An 18,118-nucleotide genomic window follows, 5' to 3' on the forward strand; every position below is an offset into this window, starting at 1 on the left:
GTTCTTTAGTAGCTGGTACTGAGCACGAAGAAGATAAGAATGTAGCATGATGTGCCCTGCAAACAGGTTTCACTTAAAATCGCATTGTAAAACCATCACAATTAAACAGAAATTTCACTTACAGAATACAATCAACTTGGGCAGTTTGACTTTATTGATTTAAACTCATTAACCCATTTGATATCCCTATTAATTTCTGTTTTCAGTCTTGTTGCTTAGAGATTCAATATGGTATACCCTTAAATGACAGGGAAAGGGAAGGAGAAGTTGCTACCGTACGTGCAAAATCATTACCAAATCTACTTGGAAAAATCTACTTGTGAGAATTTAACCTTCAGGATTCAAGTAAGTCTTATTAAAATGAAAAGTAAACAGGACATTGTAGGCTCACATTTCCTCTCCTAAACTATACCATACTTCTGAGCTAAAGCTGAATTAGGAGAGATGCTAGTTAGTACTCAGCAAATACAACTGAAGGAACTGGTGAAACAAGGTTCTCAGTTGAGTACTTTCTCAGGATCAGAAGAATCAGCACCTTGGGGAAACAGCATACCTTCACCCAAGAGAACAAAGTCAAACAACAAACAGCAATAAAAATTGCTTGCCAGTGGCCAGTGACTGTTGACAGTGCTTCCAAGGACATTTGGTCTCATTAGCCTTCTGAGCTAAAATAAGCGGTTTTAGGTCAAGGGGTTAAGAAGGAGTTTCGTGGTTAAGATTTTTAGGGAGCTACTTCGTTCAGGTTCTCATAGAAATGATGGGTTAATGTCCTTTTCTCAATGTCCTTGATATGTACTTTTGTTCTAAGAAAGGAGGCACAGGAAAGTATCATTTGATATTGATCAGAGTAACCAAGACAAATACGTGAGCTGGTTGGGGTTTTTTGTTTGTTTGTTTGTTTGTTCGTTCTTGGTTTTTGGTTTTGGAGGGAGTGGGGCGGTGGGTTGTTTTTTTAGGTTTTTTTGCTGATGTTTGTGGCTTTTGGTTCTTTGTGGGGTTTTTTGTATCAGCTCTCCACAGCCCTGCTATTTCTTGCCCCATTTAGTTAACTTAGTCAATTCGCCTTTAATGTCAGGCACAAAAGAATATTAATACGTTTCTGTGCTACCACAAACAAAGCAGAACAGAACTGAATGATTCAGTAGGGACAGAGTAAGCTGGATCACAGGTTCTTGGCAACTTAACCCTCACACAATTTCAGCAGTGCTGCTGTCTGCTGCATAACAATAAGTTTCTTTGGAGCAACTGGCTCCAAAGAGTCATGTGTCCATGTGTCTGAAAGGATTTTATTTATTAAAACAAAAAAATTATTTAAGTAGCAGCTCTACATTCAGTAGCTGAGCAGTTAAAGAGTTCCCCTTCTCATAAAAATCTACCACCTTTAGTCTGTATTAAATTATTTTCATTATTTACACTACAGAACTTTGTATTTATGACATGGTAAAACAAACCCTACCCCAAACTATGTACAGGTGCTAGCTCACCTCTTTTGTGCAAAAAGCCCACTTTGTTCTCCACTTGAGTTATGCCTTAAATATTTAAAAAAGTTGGGTGAAGAGGCCGAGGGATTAAGACGAGCTAGTGTAGGAGAATGCGCAAGTCGACCTGAAGAACTTTTAGATTCACCGACAGATGTGTTCAAATCATATTGTGGGATTCCAACCAGAGCGACGGAGTTGAGGTAGCATGAAGAACAAAACACAGTAAGAGAGGAAAGGAGAGGGAGAGGGGGAAAAAAATGAAATCCCTTCTCTAATCTTTGAAAGGGACCTGGCATATGCAAATGAGCCATTTCCTATGTTATTCACAGTTAATGCACAACTGTGAGAGGCTGAACATTTTAACCCAAACAGCAAAGTCCCAAATACACATTTACAGACTTCAGCAAGGCATTTCAGTGTATGACTAAATTTAAACTCCAAAAATCCTGTCACTGATACACCCCTTTCTTCCCCCTCATATGTGCTTCCCCTTGGTTTCTATGATGAAGTCAGGCATATGATCAAGAGTTCTTATGGATGAGAAGTGAAATGCTACATGAAGAACTGAATTCATTTACACATTGGAAACAATTTATGAATTGAGGTAAGCTGTTCAAAAACACTCATAAAACATAGAAGACTTGGGAAAATTCTGTCATTCCAGTGATTTTTGAGAACTTTAAGTATACTTTTCTTCTACGTTTTCTATTTCCACTGGTTCTGTACACTTGCTATGAAAGGATGCAACAGTGATTTCTTTTTGTTCTGAATTATGTGAGGAAGCAGGCACACTCAGGTCTTACTAAAAATTACATAAGCAAACCCAAATAGAAATAACCAAGGAAATTAAAAATATACTTAATTTCTAGCTGCATTCCTGTAGTTAAGATTGAACAAGCAGCTACAAGCATCAGGGCAACTCTCATGAAGATAACAGACCAACAACACAAGTCCTAAACGGCACTACAAAAACATTCTAATATTTTAGAATTAAAAAGGTTCAAGGAAGGGACAAAAGGCAACCCAGGTTATGTTTCCTTTCAAATACTATAATTCTCTTTTTTTCACCATCATCACCTATTTCAGGTATTTTCATTTACTGTCTTCCCTCCTGTAGGGGAAAATGAGCAGGAACACATACAGATTTCCTACTGTCTAACTTGTGTAAACGAGTAGTTTCAGCAGCAAACCAGAAGCTTACAGACAGAAATGTTTTCATAGCAATTGGAAAAAAACAGGTAGAGGGAGGCAAGAAAACTGCGATAAAGTTAAGAGGAGACTTTAGAGATGTAGAGGTAAGCATTTGAAGGAGGATAGCTTGAAGAATATTAACATGAAGGCAAGCAGTAGCTTGTTTTTGTGAGTAAAATCTACATAGGCTCATTGAAAAGCTAGGCAGTAGCCTCACCTTTATCAACAATTAGGCTATTTACCTCAGTTTTGTGTGTTATCTTAAAGTCACACATGAATTCACTAACTTTCAGCATCACAAACACTACTGGATTTTTCTCTATAAATAGACAAGAAGTAGCGTTTATACTGCTCGCAGATCGAAACAACAAAAATTAATGAATATTGCTTGCAGAAAAATAATTGAACCACTTAGGAGCAATCCTATGTTGTGCTTACACTTAGTTTTGTGACATGTACTGTGGAACTACACATTTCAAGTTTTATCTCCCCTGTGGAGCACGCAGGGCTAAAAGTGTTTTTAAACAGAATACCTACAAACCTCCAAAGAGTGACACACTGCTGCAATACATTTCTTATCCATTAAGAGGACATACCTGGCATGCAGTTATCATCCCCAAGTATGCCCTCAACAAACGAAATCATAGCCTGCTTTTAATAAGTCTTACTTTCTTTTGTGAGGAGTCTCTGTGCTCACTGAGTGATACCTCATAAGTTTCCTCTGGGGAACAGATGGTGATGTTTCAGCAGGTACCAGAGATTCCTGGCTTTCTGTTGGCAAATGACTCAGTGTGTTTGCTCGCCTCCGAAAGCTTTGCTGAGGTAACGTAACAGACTGCTCAATAGGAGAATCATCTACGTCACTGGAGAGATCACCAACTGATCCACTGGTTTTGACAGCATTTTCTGTAGGAAGTCTGTCTTTCTCCTTTTCACACAATGGTGGTTCCTGGCAGTGCAAAAAAAAAAAAAAGGTTACCACTACATGGGTTTAGAACCAATCTTTGAGGTTGCAGTCCCATGCCATTATTCACATCTCACCGAGAACCTGCTTCAAACTTGCACATTTTTATCATGTTATCTCAAAGAATCTTTGGAGTTTTATGCCTTTCTTATTAATCATTAGGTCAACAAATCACAGTCTCCATTTTACAGAGAAAAAATTTTCACAGCAATGGTATTTTACAGTATGTTGAATACAACTCGGAAGAAATGGGGTCAGAACAGATGGGTCAGGTTTGGGTAACAGTTACAGCAATGAAAGAATGGCATTTCAGAGTACTGTATATTTAGTACCCCATCTAACAATACATTTGTCTATCTGAAGATTCATACAAAGGACTTTAATCCTATGACAAGACATCTGTTTCAGTCCAAACCCATGCATTTTTCTTCACTGCCCACCTCATGTATTTCCTGCAGTCAGCCACTCTTTCAAAAATATAAGCAGAAAGAGCAGATACTTGATTACCTGAAGTCAGGAATCTATAGATAACTAGACACTAGATCAGAATCAATAGCTGTATCCAAGTCTGCAAAGTGCTAGAGCCGCCTCCAGGAAAGAAGGCTGGCTTCTTCTGTGCTGTTTGTTTGTATTGGTTTATTCAGACTAAAAGCTTTCTAACCACGCAAAGGGGGAAATTACTCCACTTCTTGGTTTAGTTTTATGTTTTGTATGAATGCAATCTTGCGTTCACGGTATGTACTTTCAGGGCTGAAGCCAACCAGATTAGGATCAGCAGCACAGTAATTATTGCATTTGTTTTGCTTCATATTGTTGCAAGATACAGATGATGTTATACACTATTTTATTTCACATATATAGACTCACACAATAAGATATATACATAAAAAATATATGATTATATATAGTACAACACATTTCCAATTCAAATGAAGACCCAATTGCACTGCTCTTTTTTATAACACGGGGAACAGAATGAAAGGCCTAAAAGCAACTTGAAAATTCTGAAGAACAGAAACACAGATTTACTATGAGTCCCACCTTGTCAAAAGTATGGAAATCTCCAGTGAAACTGCACAGATAACAGCATCTTACCTGTTACCACTGTATTGACATGTGACTGCTATTTCTTAGCCTGAATTTCTGTTGCCAGAGTAAACTGGGAAATTACTTTGTTCAGGTTGTCCCTCAGAGGACTCACACACATTCTAACATGTTACGTATATGAAAAATTATTTGGGTAACTCGCTTGCAAATTCTGAAAAACTTAAATATTGTTTCAAGCTGGGGGCGAGGTGGGGTGGAGGAAACGCAGTGGCTGATCCAAGAGGCTGCCTGCAATGAACATAGCCCTGTCACCCCCAGAGGGACTCGACACAGGAATAAAGTCACACCTTATGGATCAGCAAGTGGCAGCAGGACTCTTACAGGTAGGAAGAAAAGGACATACCTACCCTCCCTACTCTGTGATACTGTTTTTAGTCACACTGTTTATCTGTTCTGGGGTTTATTTCTTTTCACACACAAACGGTTAGCTTGTTTACTCCCCAAAAATAATCTAAACAAAATGCAAGATGTTAGAACAGAACAGTTATATGAGTAGTTGTTAACTGCATTTCACATCTGACTAGTTGTTTCAGGGTATATTATCTGGAGTTTCTGAATGTGTACATTCAACCCAGGCTTTACTTACTTTACTTGTGCTGCTTAAGGTACTGGACATGGAGTGGTCCAAATCCACAGCACCAGAACTGTCCAGCGGACCTCTAGCTTTACTGCCCTGTAGAGATAAAGCACACCAGCAGTTAAGATTATGATATATGGGGCATAACAAAAAGAGATTTGTGTAGCATTATCAGAATCTAATTTTCAAAGACAGTATCAAATTTATTTCTTGTCATGCCTACGAATAGCCTTTGCCCCTGTGAGAAACAGGGGCTTCATTCAGGACAGTGACTGACATTTTAAAGGATCCTGTGGAATTACGGAAATCTTGTGGGCAATTATGTGCTTTCCATGATATGTACATAATCACATATTGGACACATGTACTATAACTATTGTTGAAGTATCTTCTGTATTCCAAACAGGAAATTTTCACACTAGGTACGTCTTAACAAGATACAAAAAAAATGAAAAGGCCACTTACTACATAGGACTTAAAACCATATAAATTTAATACAGAGGAAAACATAAGTTCTGGTGTTATCATTTCAATACCTACAAATCAGAAAGCATAAATATTTTATATAATCTGTTCAACAATACTCTTGTATAATTTGTTCTACTAATGTTTTTATGTAACAAGAAGAAATATCAAGAGCCTACTGATGGATTCTTATGTGCTCACACAACTATGGAACCTGTATCTTCCTAACCTTAAATGGTATAATTTTTTGATGTTCTGAAGTTAAGGCTTATGTTCTGTTTCAACTGCTTTCCAGATAAAATATAAAATGTTATTGTTATTCACAATAGTGACAATTCTGTCCTTGAAGCTCAGACAAAATGTTCTGCCTCAGATCTGATTGAAATAAAAAATTTCCAGCCATGACAGTGAAAATGCAACCAATATACACAACTGTACTTATGTAAAAACATCTTATGCCAGTCAGAACAACCTGGCAAAAATTAGAACAGTAACCACTACAGTTAGTGTAACAACACTAACATAATGTTTCACTTCCCAAACATACGCAGCAGGATTTTATGCGGTTCAACTCTAGAAATGCTGGCTAGGAAGGATTGAGGGGAGATATTCAACTAAAAGTCCTTTCTATATGCATAATTATAACAGGGAGAACAAGCTTTTGCTATAATTTGTTTAATGGGAACAGGTTTGGTATGATGTCTGAAATAAGTATTGAAAGCCTAGTTTTGTCACTACAAGTTGCATGTCTATGAGCCAATAAACTGTACTAGATCTTGCTTCAATTTAACCGTTTGCTGACAAGAAATGAGAATGCCTGATTTTTGTTCCTTAATATTTGTTGTTTGGCATTCTGTCACAACTCTCTTAAAAAAAAAAAAAAAAAAAAAAAGCAAAAAAAAAAAACCCCAAAGGGACAAGGTCTGATGTTTTTAATCCTTTGTCAAGCAGAAGTCTTTCCAAGTCTCCTATTATTTTCCTCAGACTTTTTCCACGAGGTGAAAAACAAATATTTGAAGGAGACGACACTTTGTAGGTTTAAGTAGTGCTTAACCTTGATATCTGATTTGTTTTCTTAGCTGCTATGGTATACTTTCAGCAGATATTTTCAGCAATCTGTTCACGATAAACATTTTCCCAACATGTTTTCTTGGGGATCACTATCACATAGGAGCTCAAGTTTTTCCCACTAATAGGTATTGCCAGACACTGTTGACAAAGAATTTTATCTGATGTGATGCTGCATAAATGCCTTCATATTCTTAGTGCCTTCTGAAGTTCTTTACACTTCTTGCCTTCAGATAATCTCTAGCATTTAAAAGTTCAGATGCCCCACTATTCATCAGTTTTCTGTCACTAATAAATACTATCTCATTAGGAATGTTTATTCAGTTCCCTAATAATTTCCTTCTACATAAAGAGAAGTGAACAATTATAATTCCTTTTTAAATTTTCTAAATCTAAAAGAGAAATAAAACAATGGTTGCTTTTCATAAGTTCTCACGCTCCATGTCATATTAATTTTTTGAAATGCTTATATACACTATTTCTTATCTAGCAATTAGTTCACTTCTTCCAGGACTTGATATGCTCTCTACCAAAGCCCTGCTTTGCTTTATCTTCTTCTAACAAGTATACTCAAATATTTTTGTCATTGTGCCTTTAATAACCACTTGGCTACAGCCTGGAAGAATAACAAATATGACTTTTCTATCATTCAAATAAATAAAACAATGAAATTACCTTCACAGGCAATAAACATGAAGATACTTACACGTGATAAAATACTTTCAAATGATTCTGTCAGAGATCTTTTTGCTTTGTTCTTCAACATATCTAACTTGAATCTCGAAGCACTGCTGGGAACCTCATTTATAGCATTCTCAGCAGAGGGTTGTGAAGTCTGCAAGTGTTTAAAAACATAAATGTGAACTAATCAACGGCATGGAGCAGAATCTCAGCAAACAGTCTGTAGACTTCTGTAACCTGAATCAATACTTTCTCCTGGTGTCCTTGGCTTTTCATGCCTTCTTCTCTACTGGTACTTATATTGAAGTTTAACAAACTCTCCTAACATAAGACCAGGAAATCTCTTAAAAGAAATGTGTTGAGTGTAGCAGCATGCTTCAGAAGAATTGCCATTTTGACAGGGATTTATGGCTGTGTTGACAATTTCTCTTTAATGCCTAAGTACAATTGTACAAATTCTAAATGTTTAAGTGTAACATATTAAGAGATTTCTGATGGATTTACTTTTCTTCAGCCAATAAATTAGTCAAAATTGATAAAGCTCATAATTAATAAGAACCCTCAAGTGTCTCGATTATATTAAAATGGAGCTTTTTAAGGGCCAAGAAGATGTATAACAATCTAAATCTTTTATATATTTCACCAGTAGAAACACTTCCACCTTAAAGTTAACAGACTATTGAGAGTTTTCTTTTTAAATAAATATTTCAGTCCATTTTTCTTGCTTGCAAAGGCTAGTGTAGAGAATACAAAAATGACACTACTATGCAAATACTACCATCCAAACGTAATGCTGCACTAGAAACCAGAGCAGTTTTCAGTGTTATTTTTGAGGGTTCATATTGAGTCTGCCAGGCACTGTAGCCCTCTCTACTTGGCCTTAATTTCAGAGACCTGAATGTTTGATCTATGTAACTAATAGTATGTGGGCAAGTGAATAGCACATCATCACCATCACCAAATAGTCCTGTCTAAATATAATTTTAAAGCATCCTATTTCCGGTATGACAAAGTTACAGGCATCTGTATTTTCTTTTTACCTTCACCCATCTCATCTCAAAAAGCAAATCAGATGCTGTCTCCTACTATGTTCTTATGAAAAGACACTTATTTTGAAGGTCATTTTTGTTAAATAAGACCCATATACTAGTATCACATTTCATTTTTTTCCTCTCCTGATGTAAATATTAAAAAAAAAAGCAATGAAAAGCATGAAAGCAAATACCTATGCAGAAAAGAAGGGAACAAGGACATCAGGTTGTCATGGGTTAATAATTGCCGAGACAAATGACACTGCCAGAGTACATGTTCAAAGGTATCTGCTATTACACAGCTCTGAAGATAAATTACCAGAGTAAATATAAAATGTTATGTTAAGACAAATGATGGACTGAGGGCAAGTCAACTCTGTTCTTAGAGCATTGGCATCTTTGCAAGTGTCAGATTAACCAATTTTGGTTCCAGGAACTGAGCAGACTGCAGCAAGCCTCAGGAATTTTCAAATCACACTGAAGACATATTAAGATATAATTGTGCTTTGTATATCCCTATTTCCAAGCCATTCATGACTGACAACTATTTGATAATCAGCTGGCATTACACCAAATACAAATATTTCAGGTATGATGATAGAGGACCTCAGGCAATGTTTCTTCCTGTCATGCCATAACTACAATGCTTTTTTTCTTAAAAACATATTTCTGGTGAGATGCCCAAGACAACAAATCAGAGAATGAAATATGCAAAGTTTTCTTCCTGCTTTCTCAGTGAGGTCAATAATTAGCCAGTAAGCCATAAAAGGAGAAGAGATTAACAAAGTGAACAAATAGTAAATGAAGTTTTGCTGCTATTTCCCCAGTTTCTTCAGGGGTCTAATTACTCTTCACATATTCATTTGCTAGTTTATATCACAATGGAATTACTGGCCAGCAGTGGTGGGATAGCCAAGATTTTTAAAAGGATCAAATAATTGGAACTGAAAGTTTCCAGAGAATGGGTGCTGATCCTCTTTCAAATACAGACCTCCATGAGGTGTCTCAAGTTAGTCACAAACCAAGGCATCCAAATTAATTCCTCCCTTTTGAAAAATCATAAATGTGCTGTATATATACCCAGTTAAATGGCACTGATGCAACCTTATACAGAATGAAAGGTAGCTCAGCTCTTTGGAAACAGATGACAGTCTGCGCTGCTGTTTCAACAGCAATCCTCCTCAGCTACTCCTCCTTGAGGCCACTTCAAATGGATTGCACACAAGAAATAACTTCCACCTATTGAGTAAATGTAATAGCCTTTATCAAGTATCAAATCCAATGTGTTGTCAGGACACTGACTCACACAGACAGACAACAGGATGGCAAATACCACCGATCAGCTGAGAGCAATTACAAATTCATTATCTATTTTCTCACATACACTGAATTTTCATTGCAGTGAAAAGAAAGAAACAACCAAATCAGTTGTCTACCTTGTTTGCATCTCTGTCTCCTATGCCTGAAATCAGACTGTACCAAGTACCTCAAAAATCTGAGATATGCCTGTTTTGGTGCATGACAGTAGTCTATGAAACATAAGCAAAACCAGTGTTCACCTCTGCCTACAGTTTGAAGTTCCAAAATGCCACTGATGGAAATTTGCCTTTGGAAAGATCTAAAAATGGAATAGAAAATTTTTTCCTGTCTCCTTCTTACATGAACTAAAACTGCGTGATTACTTACCTGTTTTGCTTCTCCAACATGAACATGGTCCTTCTGCTTTTCTTCATACATGTTTCTCAAAACAGAGATAATCAACTCATTCTCTTTTTGATCATTTCTTGGTCTTAATTTCTTTAATTGAAAACACCACAAGCACGGTAATTATACATTTGTATAACAGTTAGGAAATATTTACTCTTTTCATTTTGTCACTGTCAATATGTCACTAGCGTAAGAACAAGTTTAACTTGGTTAATGCTACTACTCCAGTCCACCAGAGGACACCAGTGTCCTGGGCAAAGCAGCAACACAGCCAGAGAAACACTTGACCTCACTTCATACATGACAGGATTTACATGAAAGATAAAGGACAACTGGAGAGGTATCAAATTGACACAAACAATTAAAGACTTTAAAAAATACTTTTGCCAATTTGTTTTTGATGTAAAGAAAACCAAAACATGGTAGTTCTCAGTTTGTAGCACACATGAAGTGCTGTTTTGCAGTTAATATGCACAATCCTCCTAGAAATCCTTCTCATTGGACATTTCATTTTTGGGAAATGACATAGGTATTTTTAAAATTAGTGCACAAAGTGAACATACTTGTCTCTGCTGCATTCTATTTAGATCTGAATTACTGTAAGAGAAAATGTTTTTAAAACAATTTTTTATAGAATTGAATCTCAGAAATTGAACTTTTGAAAAGCATATGCTGTTTTAAGACTACTGATGTAATTCAGAGGATAAATATGAATTAGCTAATGCCAAAGTACCACATCAGATTAATAAAAATGTCCTTAGAAAGACAGTTATCTAAAAATGTAAATCATAGTTACAACATATAAAGCTGTAAGAATGTGACAACTAAAATCTCATGCAGTTTAACTAAAAAAATCAGCTGAAAAAGACAGGCAGGAAAGACATACTTTACCCTTGGTTTTACCAAGTTAACTGTTTTCAGACTCACCAGAAGCAATTAACAGTTTACTGTGACTACTAGAAGCTTTAGACCGTTAAAATGTGTACAGAATACTAAAAGGCAACAGTGCCAGCTAGCTGCTGCATATTAAGAAATTACTTAGATCATGGAAATGCTCCCACAGAGTAACTTCCAAATTTGGTACTGGATGATAAACTGCCACATGGAAACATACAAAGAGACTGAAATGACTCAAGAGAGGAAGGAAACAATTTTTTTTAAAGTCTGAAATTTCCTAATCTTCAATAGTGGGCCAGGCCCAATGACATTTCCTAAAATGTTCATCATCTGTCTTAAGTCCAGCTATGCTTTCCTCTGTGCTAAAATGTATTTCTTTCAGAAGATAGAAAGTGAAACTTTTTAGTTAGCTTGACAAGTATTAAGATATAAGGTAAATTTAAGGCAGGAAATTTTCTGATCTGGGAATGTTACTGTAATTTGGTTTGGTCAAAGTAACAGTTGAATATTCTCACAGTATAAGTTACTGCCTTCACCCACAAAAAAATGTGTGCAGTTTTACTCATTGACAAGTCAATATTTTAATGGAAAGCAAGTAGTATTAGGGAAAGAAAAATGAGTAAAATAAGCCATTTTCATCAAAAGATAAGTTTTTAACAGCTCTAGAAAAATAATGATATCCAAATTAAAGCACAAGGTGATTAACAGTCTTTTAAATAAAGATAATGAATAATTAACCAAAAAATTAAAATAACTTTGGTGCTTCACACTGATGTTAGCAGAAAACATCAATTGCTTTAAAATCCTGTAGGAAACAAAGAGCTTACCTTAACCTCTTCAAAAACAGAGGCCTGCTCCTGGTTATTTAGTGTTGTTAGATGCTTTTGTAGTTCTAGTTTAGTCTTAGAAGGGTGTAACCCTACCAAGAGGAACAAAAAAGAACAAATCATGGGGTCAAATTTGTCAGAATTAATCAGTCACATAAATATGCACACAATTTAAGCCAAAGCTCACCAGTCATTTGAGCTGACCCATTGCACTGGTTTCATAACAGGGCACTAGAAAGAATTCTAAGTTAATTTAAAGCTACTACTGAATTCATGTCTTTAAAATGAGGGGCATGAACTCTGCAACGAGGAGATTTACTGAGCACAGACCAGGATTATACTCTGAGCTGCAGATTCCATTATCACACAAGATAAAATACAACCACAATCTACTGCATTTTATCAGACTGCTTTTTTGGTGTTTTATGCAGTACTGCTTGGATTTTGCTTGTGATAAAAATCTAATTTCAACTGACTTTCTCCAATTTGTATGCCTTAGCCTCTTCTGAAAAAGAGTAAATTTATTGCATGTTAGTGAAGTTCTTGCTTTGCCTCTTGCTGAAAACATTTACAGACAGTCTAAAGCAGACTACCCTTTCATTCAGATTATTTTTTTCTGCTCTCATCCTAGATTAAAATCCTTTCCTATATTATCTGTGGAAAAACAGCAAACCATCAACAGTAGTTTGCACTTCAGTTTCTGATCATGGCATTTCTCCTTCAGAAGCAGACGATACAATTAACCAGCTGGCATGATTAAAGGCATTAAGAATCATTTGCCTTTAAGAAATTTCTCGAAAATCATAGCTAGCTAAAGACCAAAATAGAGTGAAAAGTAGTTTTGGAAGTTCTCCAGTTTCATCAAATTAATACTAGATAGGTTTTAGTCCAACAAGCTACTGTCATGTGATCTGACAAGCTGCTGTTGCCCTTTATTCACCCCAGACATCGCTCAAATGAATAAAACCTAACTGAAATTTGCTGGAATGCAAATAGTTGGGGTTTTTTGTCTTGTACTTGTTTTCTGGGTAACAGCTACAATTCTAACTGCTGCATTTTCATGAAGTAGCATAGATCAACACTGCAAAAATGTATACTAAAAGCATACTGTTCGGTTCATGTTTAGTGGTAGTGTAATGCCAGTATCTGAGTGGATTCAACAGGACAGCAGGCCATAGCTATTGCAGCATATATTCTTGAGAAGTTCCTTATCTACAACCTTTTGTCTTTAGACAACTAATAGAGCCAAGCTAGCTGCAATTCAGTAATATTTCGACTCTTAATTACTTTTTGAAAAGTCAACTAAAATACAAGAAAGCATCTTAACTTTTGTTAGAAAATTCTTACTACTTTACTGATAACTTGACATTGCAGTCAACAGACTGGCTTTCAACACTCCATCCTAAATCCCAAGCTCTTTTTAAGCATTCATTCTCTTAGGGTTTCACATATAAATTGTCCCCCAATAAAATTGTTATAAAAAATATTTGACCAGAAAGTTCTTTAAACCTCACCTTCTATCTTTTCACAGAGTTTATGCAAGCTTTGCATAGGACATCCTTCACAGATCTGGGCCTGCGCCTTCGAAGTTTGTTGCACAGCAGCTACAGTGAAAGCCTGTTTCAATGTCATCATGATTTCATCAACCTAAAAAGAATAGAGTGCAAAAGAACAGAGTTTTACTCCTCCACTGAGTTTCTGTTTTCCTTAACACAAACACAACAGTCTTTTAGAATGATATTGCTGCTTGTTTGGGAATGTGCTTATAATTAAAAAGAAAAGCTGTTCCCATGTCATTTCTGTGCACAAACACACACGCAAGACAAAACTCATCATGAAGTCGTATCTCCTCCAGGCCACCCAATTTTATTACTTTGGTCTAATAAAAGATACTACCTCTATCTAGAAACCTTTCTTTGTGATAAAAAAACTTATCGCAGCTGTGATGCACTGGCCTGACCTAGAGCACAGTATTATAGTCCTGATTTTCTGAACAGGTGCACTATGAAGAAAACCTCTTCCAAAAAGAGGCATACAGTCTAACTTAGTTTGTGCACTGAAAGTAAGTTTTATTGGATTTTAAAGGGGATTTTCACTTCTGCCTTCAAAACAAATTAAAAGTTCCTTTGCAGACTGCTATATTAGTTACATTTTTAAAGTAATTATATTTCTGAGTGGAGCAGGATTTGAAGACATTCAGGAAAATACAGAGCATGGAGCAACAGAAGACTTTTAGGGCCTAATATTCTATTAGGCTCTTTTGTTTCACTTACCAGTGCTTCATCTGTACACTGAAACACGTAGCAAACAAAGTGGAAGCCTCCATTTTCTGAAGACTCTCTGCAGATGAACCCAAAGTGATCCACATGTCTAATTCCCTAGCACAAAAACAACATTAATGAAGCAGTCATATTTACTTTCAATGTTTTGTACCTGTATTTTTTTGAGTAACTAAAGCATGAAAGTACCAACAGCATTACAGATAGGCCGCATGTCTCTGTTACAGCTAGACAGCTAGATTAAAGGCATCTGGCCATTAAAAACCTATTCTGTTATAGAACCTATTACTTTATGAATATTTTAAATTTCAGTTAATTCAGAGGTTGTTCATTAATTTTGGGGTTTTGTGGGTTTTTTTTAATTACTTAATTTTATATCCATATCCATTGGAAAATGCTTACAGGGATGAATAAATACTATTCAAGATGTATTTTACTTAATATTGGAAATTGCAGGAAAAAAAAGCTTGTTTTTCTTCTCTTTTGCTTAAATGGTCAATGATTATTTTACATTTGTAAGAGCAAATCAAAGCTAGAGTGAAAAATGGATAAACAATTTTTTAAACTTTTTTTTATCCAGATAAAAACTTGGCTAGTTAAAAAATTCAAATGTTTAAATATATTACTTAAAGATCACTCATGGAAGCATTTCTTTCTCCTAAAAGGCATGCAAATTTAGGCACTATCTACTTGCAACAGTAGATAAACAGTACATCCTGGTAAAATGCTAAGAAGGTTTTTTACTTGCTGGGAATTTTTTTCTTTTATGAAAAGACTTTCAGATGAGTAGAGTTAAGTAATCCCAGTGCATGTCTCCTCCAGTGCATCATTCTTGGTTAAAAAACAAAGCAAAACAAAAAAACCTTATGATGATGAATCACATGCACAGCGGTAGAGCCTGTTTATAAAAATTCAATTACACTCAGCACCATTTTACTACTTTCTAGCTGCCATGGCACAACAGTATTAAAGTTGGGTGAAGAGAGGCAATAAACTGTTGCATCAAAAATCATAATGATGAATCACAGTAAATCAGAAATTTCAGTGAAATTTCAACAGCCTGAAGATGCGAAGCAGGACTTTTTTATTGGTTTGGTTTTTTTTTTTTTTTTTTTTGCTTTCCCTTGTTAACACACCAAGAACCACTGAATATTAATTTTGTCTTTTTATCATGAAGAAAACATTTTAAAAAAGCATTTTAAAAGCGTAAAAAGTGAATACTTCTATGAAACAGAATGGTCAGGTGTCCCCCAAAAGAACACGTAATAGCATAAGTTATCTTTAAACAATCCAAACAACATTGTCTTTTCATTTGAAATACCAACAATAAACCTTCAGAGCATGCCAGCTGAATAAAGGAAAATAATTTAATGTATATGGAAATACCCGGTTTGTTGGGAGCATGACAAATACACATACGTAACAACCACTTTATTACACAAACATCAGGCACTAATATGCCATGAGAACAAAAAGATCAGAAGGACATTCAAATGATGTAAAGCCTGCAGCTTCTCCAACTCTAGCTCCATTGGATGTCCAGGCTAAGCATTTCAGAAGGCAGCTATGTGAAAAAGCAAGAACAGGCTGATGGAACCTGCAGACTCTCTCCCTCCATCATCCACATCAGAGACACGTATACAACACACTGAGACCCCTCTCTAACCTCATAGCCCATGTTTCTTCTTCTGAAAGCCAATTTCTTCTAAAAACTCAGCTGGGATCATGGCCCTGCCCACAAAACTGTGAGGTACCAGGAGCTGGCAAATGCTTTTACCTGTTTCAGATTAGCTAATTCTGATACTGCCCCAGGACCACAAACTTCTTTCCGCCATTATAATACCTCACTAAATGGACTGGGCATTCTGGAAATTAAGTACTGATTCTGATCTCCCTTATAATTTAACTCCAATGCCTTCAATAAAAGATTATTAAAGTTCTTGTACAATCAAGATGAGTCTATAAGATCGTTCCATCCGGTTTTCTGGGATGTGCATAGTTGGGGGAAACGCCCTGTGTACCCCAACACCAACCCCAACTGACGTAACATCTGCCCAGCAACACATCCTTCAGACAGGAGGGGAGAATTCAATCAGAATCTCACTCTTATTGCTCTGAGGAGCACAACCGTCTGCTGACCTTCAGGGCAAGTCACAGAGTCTACCTAACTAGCTCCTACCTAAGGAGATGGCCTAAGGGAACATGGGGATAAAGATTTTCCTGTGATCAAGGGGTTCTCTTCAAAGCTCTTGATCTGAGAGCATGCAAACTACTTATGTTTAGTCTAAAATCTTCAGAATAGATACGCGTATGTTTAGTGATGAAAGCTATCCTCATGAAATTAAAAACACAGTAATTTATAAAAAAACCCACAAACCAACAGTCCAAAAAAGCTAGAAGGAAATAACAGCAAATCATATTCCTTATATTTAAAAATAGGTAAATGAACCCATTGCAAAAAAAAAAAAAAAAGTTTTTTCCCAATATCATTAGAACCATAACCAGTGATGCACTGAGTAGACCTGCACTATGCAAGTAAGCCAAGTGCAAAATAGTTCTTAGGGCAAGAAAGAGCAGAAAAATTTACATCCTGGTGTATATATATCTTATTCCCACCCAAGCCCCAAGGTACAAACAAGCATTGCATTGGTTTAATCCAAGGTGAACTTTAAGTTAAACTAGTAGGAACATCCATTCCTCAATAAATGTAAGTTTATTTACATAAATATAGTTTGGGTTATTTTCTCAGAGGTTTAAACTAAAATTATCTGTAACAGGTTTTAAAAGAACTAACTGTTCTCTAACGACTCTATCCCCATCTAATGAATTAAATACAATTTCCTCATTCGCTTAATCTGAATAAATTCTGGTACACAAAAAACTAAATACAAATAATGCCCTGCAGGACAGAAAATTGCTAGTGAAAGACAAATCCTTGCATCATGACACTGGTTAGGTAACAAAAGCAACTGGCCTATGAAATGTCTTTATGAACAGTCATTTCAGTCTCCAGGTTGATATTTGAGCAACTCTCAAAGGAGAGTTGTCTGCTCCTGTACACAGGACCCCAGCAGTCAGTGCAGCTGCCCATACAGGAGCACTGTAATTGCCCAGGCTGTCCCATGTCCTTGATGTGACGGTGACTGTTCTGCCCTCACACTGACGAGCTGAGTGTGAATCATACACCAGTGTAACCTCTGCAATGCTACTACCACAACTTCACATGTGAAAATTGCATCTCTTTCAAAACAACACCACTGGAAATAAGTCATTAGATAAACTGCTCCCTAACATAATCCAAGCATAATCAAAGTCAGAGCCACAAAAATTAGAGGCAGAAGGACAGGGAAGCAAACTGCGGCATAAAGAACAGGGACTAAGAGTGAATGAGGAGGCTCTGAAACATGCTTGTCCTCAGTGCATCACACACACTACCTCTGCATGGCAGAGGGTTGTCATCTTTCATACATATGCAACTTATACTCTTGAAAAAAAAAATGTATTTTCAAAGTATTCTTCAGATAACTCTTATATATAATTTTTCTCCTTTCATTATCACTTCTTGAAAAATACGGCTCAGAATGCCAGATCTGCACAACTGTGAATCATGTCTGCTGGAATCTCAAACTAGAGCTGACCAGGGTGTTCCTTCTAGCTCATATTATTCATCCATCATACACACAAGTGAGTCTTTATCTCAGAAATTACAATGCAAAGCATGAGAAAAGAATGATGGTTTTACAAAATTACTGATTAACTAGCAACTTGTCGATAGCAATTACTGAAACCGCTGGGGTGAGAATCCATCTGAAATGCTAGGAGAGAGGAGTACATGAGCATTCA

General features: G+C 36.3%; 1 protein-coding gene across 7 annotated transcripts in view; it reads right to left on the minus strand.

Moving 5' to 3' along the window:
- TBC1D1 (TBC1 domain family member 1) overlaps nucleotides 1-18,118 on the minus strand; it is a 113,491-nt gene that overhangs the window by 39,512 nt on the left and 55,861 nt on the right. For 4 of the 7 annotated variants that reach the window (XM_032998959.2, XM_042807660.1, XM_042807658.1 and 1 more), the window contains 8 exons: nucleotides 14,270-14,374; nucleotides 13,511-13,643; nucleotides 11,997-12,088; nucleotides 10,252-10,362; nucleotides 7,560-7,688; nucleotides 5,330-5,416; nucleotides 3,341-3,621; nucleotides 1,485-1,613 (listed from right to left, as the gene is read on the minus strand). In XM_032998959.2, the coding sequence (XP_032854850.1) occupies nucleotides 1,485-1,613; nucleotides 3,341-3,621; nucleotides 5,330-5,416; nucleotides 7,560-7,688; nucleotides 10,252-10,362; nucleotides 11,997-12,088; nucleotides 13,511-13,643; nucleotides 14,270-14,374 (1,067 nt within the window). The remainder of the gene's footprint in view (nucleotides 1-1,484; nucleotides 1,614-3,340; nucleotides 3,622-5,329; nucleotides 5,417-7,559; nucleotides 7,689-10,251; nucleotides 10,363-11,996; nucleotides 12,089-13,510; nucleotides 13,644-14,269; nucleotides 14,375-18,118) is intronic. The other 3 variants (XM_042807661.1, XM_042807663.1, XM_042807662.1) reach the window with 3 other exon arrangements.

The sequence above is a fragment of the Tyto alba genome, unplaced genomic scaffold (genome assembly GCF_018691265.1).
Source record: "Tyto alba isolate M040663 unplaced genomic scaffold, T.alba_DEE_v4.0 Super-Scaffold_6, whole genome shotgun sequence".
NCBI classification, from domain to species: Eukaryota; Metazoa; Chordata; class Aves; order Strigiformes; family Tytonidae; genus Tyto; species Tyto alba.